This window comes from Solanum pennellii, chromosome 4, assembly GCF_001406875.1.
Source record: "Solanum pennellii chromosome 4, SPENNV200".
Taxonomy (NCBI): domain Eukaryota; kingdom Viridiplantae; phylum Streptophyta; class Magnoliopsida; order Solanales; family Solanaceae; genus Solanum; species Solanum pennellii.
In genome coordinates, this window is record NC_028640.1 from 67,147,085 (window position 1) to 67,155,071 (window position 7,987).

Genomic DNA, 7,987 nt, shown 5'->3' on the forward strand with positions numbered 1-7,987 from the left:
TTGGAGTTCACAAATGTATACTTTTTCCATTATATGAAACACAAAGTTGAGATAATTATACAGAGAATGGCCAAAATGATGAAAACTCAGTACATAAAACAATAAATCATACTTACCGTATGGTCGCTATATCATGATGGTATTCTCTATTAATTTAGTGGAAGTGAACTAAACTATAAAAGGAACATCAGATTTGTATCTAATTGTGGAAAATTTTCTTCTCTGCTTATGCAATGGCTGACTTGACTATCTGTTCTTGATTTGGACGCCAAAATGATTTTTGAACAAATAGTAATCCTTCACCGTTCTTTGAGTAAGACATCTTCACTTTCCATTTTACTGACCTAGCCATATTCTCTATTTCAAGAATAGTTTCAGCATTGTCCCGCACGATCAACTTACCTTCTGGCCTCAGAATCCTGTCAACTTCTGCAAATACTGATTCTATCGTGCACCTGTTGGCAAAAGCAGGATCACAAGTCACATAACTAAGCAAAATTTCGTTACAAGTACGCTAACAAACGGGGTGCAGTAGGATTAACCTTTTCTTAATATCGGAGAATAGATGATCTGCATGAAGAAGATCATAAGATCTAGGGTATGTGCTGAAAGACTCACACCAGTCGTGGTAAATGCCAAACAAGCCACGGTCATATATAATTGGAAGTGTGTCGGGCGAGTCAATCGGAACTACATTCATAACCCAGACTTTCAAGTCTTTCAGTGCTGCAGCAAATCTGTATCATCAAAAGATGAGATATTTATCAAGAGCATGACCTTGTTACTTGTGATAGAAAGATGACAATAAGTACTACGAGATGACCGAAACAGGTACTGATATCAATCAACCAATCAATTACACTTTAATCCAAAGACAAATTAGGGGTTCTGTCTAGAAAGATCATCTAAATCACACATTATCCCTACATCATGGACGTACGGGTCTAAGGAGAATAAAAGGACCCCTAACAAGTAAAGGATTTAATGCAAGTGTAGTTCCAACTAGTTGGTATATATTGCCTATAGGCTATATGGATCAGTTTGTATTCTGTTCATAGTTAAGCTCATATTGATTCTGAAAGATTACAAGTCTATTGAGACAATTTTCTTTGGAACACACAAAAAATATGTATATGTATTGATTGAGTTAGAGAGAGAGGCACTAATTGAGTTAAGATGTGTTATTTCAAAAATCATGTCAATGAAACTTCACCTAGCAATCATCAATTAAATGCATCAAATAACTCTTAAAGTTGCTAAAGACTTTTTGTGAATTTATTTGTTAACTCTTTGAATAAGGCAATGATCATAAAGAGAATCAGAATGAGTAGCTAAGAGATAATGACGAAAATAACAAGTGATAAACACTTACCCTCCATAAATAGCTTTCATGTCCATGACATTCCTTACTGAAGACCAATTAATGCCAAGATCATTTAAATATGATTTTGACACAACATTTTTCCAATGATCATAGTCTGCAGCGAAGTCTTCTGGGGCTGCTTTTCCATAAACTCCAACTTGAGAACTTTTCAACCAATAAGGAAGCTTCTCCGATCTCAAAGGCCATTTTGCTGGCCACTTTGCTCCACGTGCAGATGCATCTGCTGGAGCTTTGTGCAAACATGCCTGAAGTGTTATATTCCTGAATTGAGAAAAATAACGAGTTGGAATTGTTATCAAGTTGAATGTTCAGGAGATGAACAATGGACGATATGATGTAACAAAATGAACATAACCATTATCCCATTTTCTTTTAGCCGACGGGTCTATCGGAAACAACCTCTCTACCCCACAAAGGTAGAGGTAAAGTTTGCGTACATCCTACACTCCCTAGACCTCACTTGTGGGATTACACTTGGGATATTGTTGGTTAATCAGAAACAGCCTACCTAGCCCCACAAAGCTAGGGGTAAGGTCAATGTACATCCTACCCTCACGATCCCTACTTGTGGGATCACACCCAGTATGTTTATTGTTATTGTTGCTATTGCTGCAGTTTTGCTATCCCCTTTATCTTTTTTCAGATCAAGCAGAGTGTTGATACACATATCGATAGGTGCAAGCTTGGACCGAGTAAGCAGTAAGCAATAGGATCACAATAAAATGCAAGTCTTCTGGATATCTTTACACGGTCAAATACCATACTGTTATTTAGTGGCTAAGTGGGCATAACAATTTCTTGCATGCCTTCGCAACTCAGGGGGCAGAAATGGTTTTAATAATCAAGGGACTCAGGCATCTCCTCTAGACAAGTTTCCACAAGAACATTGAATTTTGACAAATTCCTAAAAAAAATTTATCATAGTATATTTCAGCTTAAAATGGATAAGTTTAATCTGGTATGACTAGTTCAAATTGACTTAGACAACACAGGTCCTAGAAAGTAATTTCTGAAATCAAAAACAGGTAAACATGCTCAAGATATTACTTTTGGTTAATGTATTATAAAACATTAACATGTAATTTTGCATTTTTTCCTAATTGCATATTTCTATAGCTTTATACACTTGTATCTCCAAGTAGACTATATGGATTTACGAATGTTATTCAGGACTGTGGTGAGCAACTGTACTAGCTAAGAGAAGAGTGAATCAAAGATATGTACCAGGCAGCATCTGGATCATCAGCTTCTTCACACATAGGTGGGTCATTTTGTGTTCTACTCTGGTAGCAATCGTTTGTAGTTGGCTTTCTGAATATAGCTACACCTACTTCATTTAGTTTATCTTCATTAATTTCCAATAGTTCCCAGCACATGGACTTAGTTAGTTCAGACATAGCTGCAAGACAATCAAGAGAGGCCATCAGATTATGACTTCATTTGCAAAAGAGAACCGTAAACTAGGTAGATCCACAATCACCTTCCCAAATTCCAACATTTTCCTCATCCTTCCGATATACTGGTGTTGCAGACCAAATGAAGTGACCACCAGGCCGCAAGACACGATTCAATTCTAGGAGAAGTTTGCCACCTGCAATATACTAGGAAGTTTACCATCGGCTGACATTCCAAAACCAAGCAAAACTTGTAAAGAGAGAGAGATCTTAATTCACCTTCAATATGCCATGGAACTCTACACCGTGCACAATGGACAGCATCAAACACTTTGCCAGGGAAAGGTAGTCTTTTAGTTCCCATAACAGCTGATATAGCAGGAATACCCCTTTCAAGTGCAAATTGCACTTGGGCTTCGTGCTCATCCTTGGGGGCAAGTGACATTGCTAGTACATCTCTTTCAAAGAGATATCCTCCAAAGCTGGCCACTCCACAACCAACATCCAAAATAACACGTGTTTGTTTGCCCCATGAAATTTGAGGCAGGGTCTGCATGGCAAGCCATATCAGCAAAGCATAAAATGAGAAGAGGTACAATGTACATAAATCTTCAGAATGAAATGTGTGGTGACAAATCTCAAGCCAATTGACTGATCACCGATAAACAGAACACGTTTGACATTGTAAAAGGAAGATGCTCTAGATTATTCTGATGTCTCCAAAAGCTTATTTTCTAAGGCCTACAAATCAAAATCCTGAAAGCACTATTCAAGTTAAGTTGATATTGATAGGCCACCAATTAACGGCACTTAGTACGCACGTAAAATCAGAGAATACATAATTGGGTTTAGCAATCTGTGGAAATATCACCGTAATCAAATTGTTTTATCTTTAATATTTAAATTGGTATTAAAAGAAGGTGATACATTCTGCAATATGAATCAACAGAAAGCCACAAACTTAACGCTTTGTGATGCATAGAGCAAAAATTAAACACCATGACTATGAAACAAATAATTATAGATAGCATGAAGTAGCATATGAATTTAAGCAGAAACTTGCCTTTTGGAGGAAATCAATGTAATGAAGAGCACCTTGCTTAAACTGAGTACCTCCACCGGGGAAAGTAAGGTACTCTCCAGTTACTTTGACCCAGTTCTGGTGCCCCTTGACCTCCGCTAGCTTTCCATGAGGAACATTAGAGTACCATATCTGTTCAACCAAAAAATGCAAGTCGCTTGGCTTGTCAAATTACTAATTAGAAGCAAACCCTATGGATAAGCTGAAACAACATATACCTGATCCCTGCTCCTAGGCCATCCAATTGACTTTTTGTATCCTGAAGGCAGAGGAACCAGGCAAGTTGAAGCTTCAACAGGGCAATGCCTTTCACGATGCTCATAGTGGCTAGTGTGTCGGAGCTTCCTTATAGCTTGCACATTATCTAGACAGGGAATATAATCTGGTCCAGCGTCAGTTTTGCATAGCTTCCACTTATCGCCCTTCTTGTCATCCGTAGATGATGAAGAACCCTGTGACTCATTCTCCTTTTCAGACTCAGCAGCCTGAGTTGACCATGGCCCATTTTGTGTTGTAGCTTCCTTCAAAATCTCTGATTGATCAGCAGCTGGAAAAACCTCATTCTCTGTCTCTCCTTTCTTTGCTTTCTCTGTTGTCTCAGAAGCATCTAAATTTGAGTCTTCACCTCCAGTATCTGACTCACCATCGCCTGAAGTTGAGTCTTTCTCTCTCGAATCTACTTCCTCACTCTCTCGATTTGAACTCTCATCGCCAGACTGTGATTCATCACCGGATGAACTGGATTCAGAATTTTCTTGATTTTCTTCTTCATTTCTTAAATTAGAGCTTTCTCCTTCCCTTTCCTCATTTTGGTAACTATCCAGCCCCTTTTCATCTCCAATCTCCTCCAAAGACCTTCCCCTTCTGAACCGTTTCTCTCCGTGGAATGTATCATCTTCTCCTCTTTTTGCATTGACTAGAAAATCAGCAGAACTGCCTGAATACTGCCCCAAAAGATTCGTGGAAGATATCTCTGAATTTTGAAGAGTTATACTGAATGATGATGATATCAACATCCATATCCCAACGCAAGAAATTCCGAGAAAAGTCACAACAGTGAGTTTTGAACAGAAATCAGATGATTTCCTCCCACCAGAACGGGAGTAACTTTCCCCGGCCATAATATTGGATCTTTCCTGTCCCTGAACATTATGAGAAAACACAAATTGAAATATCAAACATAGTAATGTAAAGAAGTCCAGCAAACTAGGTTAAAAAACAGAGCATGGTAAAACTACATCAGAATCTAGGATCAAAACAATGTCAGGAGAAAAAAATTAAGTTGTTTATTAAAGCAACGAAAGCAGATGCATGACCTAATGCATGCAAAATTCAGAAAAACATAATTCTATGGAGCTACCGTGAGGCTTTAGAACAAGGTATCCACCACAGACACATTCAGTAGGTATTCCTATATTTATTTTTTCGTTTAATAAAACAAGTAAAAAGATTGCAATTGTCGTATTTGTTTGACACCTCCCACCAACAACACGTATCAGGTAACTTTGTCCACCAAAGCTGGAACAGATATGAAGAAATCAGCTAGTGTTTTGTCTCTTTTGTCCTAGCTAAGTTCCAGATGCTTTTAACACTCTCCTCACTCAACTCCAAAAGAAACTCTCACAAGTAACAAAACTTCCCAACAAATGTTCTCCATATCTTAGTTTCCAATCTCTGGGGTCGTTTGGTGTGAGGGATGAAAATAAATAGTGATGAGATAAGAAAATAGTGATGGAAAGAATATTGTATCGTGTTCGGTTGCCATGTTTGGAATAACTTATCTCACCATTTATACGTGGGATAGCATATTCCAAGATAGCTAAACTCACTATAACTAATCCTAGGATAACTTGTTCCCAACCAAACGACCATAACAACTTGTTCCCAACCAAACGACCATATACACAGAACCGGATCTAGGCAGATTCCATGGGTTCAATTGAAAATCTACCCCTTTCGGCTAAAACTATGTATACATATGCAAAACAACAAAAGAAATGTACACACATAATAAGATCAGACTCATTCCAAACCCACTGACTCTAGATCTTGAATTCACCTCCACCTATACAAACCTCAACACAATCTTACAGACATATTTCCTTTTCTATGGCTTGAAATCTTGAATTAATGTGTCAAAACCCTCAACAATCACCAACATTACAAGAAAAAACACATCATACAGTATCAAAAACATTCAAATTGGTAGATCAATCTCATATGGACATCTCAAATCAAACAGCACAGAACAGAACAGAACAAAACAAAAGTTTGAGCATTGCAGTAACAAAAGCAAGAATAAAGATCACATTTTTACCTAAAAAGAGGTATAAAAAGGACAGATTCACACATAAAGAAGGAAAAATGGTACCTTTATAAGATTGGGTATATAAGAAAAGAAAGTTGCTTCAGCAAATTAGTGGTTGAAGGCCATTTCTAATTTGGCAAAAAGGAGCAGCAGAAAGATCTTGAGTTGAGAATCTTGATTTTGTTTGATATTTATAAGATGAAAGATGAAGCAGAGTGATTTAAGGAAGATAAGGAGTGTATTGTGTTGTTAACTCACTCATGACCGACAGCTTAGAATTACCAAGAAATGATAACAACAGCACTAAACAGATACTACTACATCGGAAAGGTAGTTATTAAACAAATTAATGGTAAAACTTAATCGTGATAGTGTCAAAGTGCTCTTTCTTTTTTAATCAAAGAGGTTAAAAATCGTCTTTGTTAGGAACTATTTTATTTTTGAGTTTTCTTGGTACAAGTTCGAATTTAGTAAGGAGTCAATTTTGTTAAAAATCGTTTTACTTCAAATATATAATTTTTCGATATAAATTTAATCGAATTTCAATTTGAATATCAAATAATTAAATATCTTAATTTTTAACAAAAAGTTCCAATCACATAATATAGAATGTTTTCAATCTTTCACATTGAGATCTAGTAAGAGTTTGAACATGTATTGAAATCTCAAAATTTTGTACAATTGCACCTTATTCTAGTTTGGACTTGACTTGAAATTATATTTATATTATTGAATAGGCATACGATAAAATATGTGTGTTGATACTTTATCGTTCGTTAGATAGTTTCATAAAATATATATTATATTTTAATTATTATTATTATATATAAATATATATCTGAAATTTTAAGAGGTTGTGATGTATTGGATCAAAAGATTAAGAACGATTTACTTTCATAAATGATGAAACTTGAGAGTAGTTAATTAACTATGATAAATTACTGTTGATTAAGGGTGTTAATTATTGGAATAATATTAATGTGATGGTTAAATAATACTACAACTACTTGATAGAGTATAGTATTTATCCACCGACAATAAATAACATGAAATGAAAGAGAAATTGGGACCCTTTGCATGTGCCAAAAAGGGAACTAAACAAATTAATGACATAAATCACCGACAGCTTTCAATTCTATTTATTTATAGTTAATCTGTCAATAACCGCTCAAATTTATTTATAAATTTTATTAAGGGTGTGTTTGGTATGAAGGAAAATGTTTTTCATGGAAAATGTTTTTCTAGAAAATGTTTTCTTGGAAAACAAGTAGATTTTGGACTTATTTTCTCATGTTTGGTTGGTGGTGAGTAGAAAATATTTTCCGGAAATGATTTTGTGTTTGATTTATGAATGAAAAATATTTTTGAGGAATATCTTTTATTTTTACTAAAATAAAAAATAATTTATGAAATTGAAAATATTTTTTAAAAATAATTTTTTTGGGTGGTGATGATAGGGGGTGGGGGTAGTAGGGGGGCCAGAGGGAGGGGGTAGGAGTGAAAAATAAAAATTTTGTTATGAAACTATATAAAATTAGAAGAAGAAGAAAGTAGAGAAAAGAGAAAAGACTTCTTATTTCTCTTGAAATATATTCAGTATTCAGAGATCTTTCACAAAACTTATTTACAATGAAGGAAAACCCTTTATTTATAGGGAAAATCTTACTTGGTCCCCAAGTAGGATTCCTAACCATATCCTACAAGGACTCCACATAATTAGACATTCACTATAACACAAATTGTTTATAACACTCCCCTTGAATGTCGGTAGATTATGTGCCTCGTTAAAACCTTACTAGATAAAACCCAGTGGGAAAAAA

The 7,987-nt window shown here is 35.6% G+C and overlaps 1 protein-coding gene across 1 annotated transcript; it reads right to left on the reverse strand.

Moving 5' to 3' along the window:
* Window positions 1–6,451, reverse strand: LOC107017669 (probable methyltransferase PMT24). The gene is made up of 9 exons (XM_015217875.2): window positions 6,231–6,451; window positions 4,078–5,001; window positions 3,842–3,991; window positions 3,058–3,328; window positions 2,865–2,975; window positions 2,609–2,783; window positions 1,373–1,645; window positions 543–737; window positions 1–455 (listed from the first exon to the last, which is right to left on the reverse strand). Exons 2-9 carry the CDS (start codon window positions 4,978–4,980, stop codon window positions 227–229), a joined length of 2,307 nt encoding a protein of 768 aa, XP_015073361.1. The 5' UTR covers window positions 4,981–5,001; window positions 6,231–6,451; the 3' UTR covers window positions 1–226.
* Between the last annotated feature and the right edge of the window lie 1,536 nt (window positions 6,452–7,987).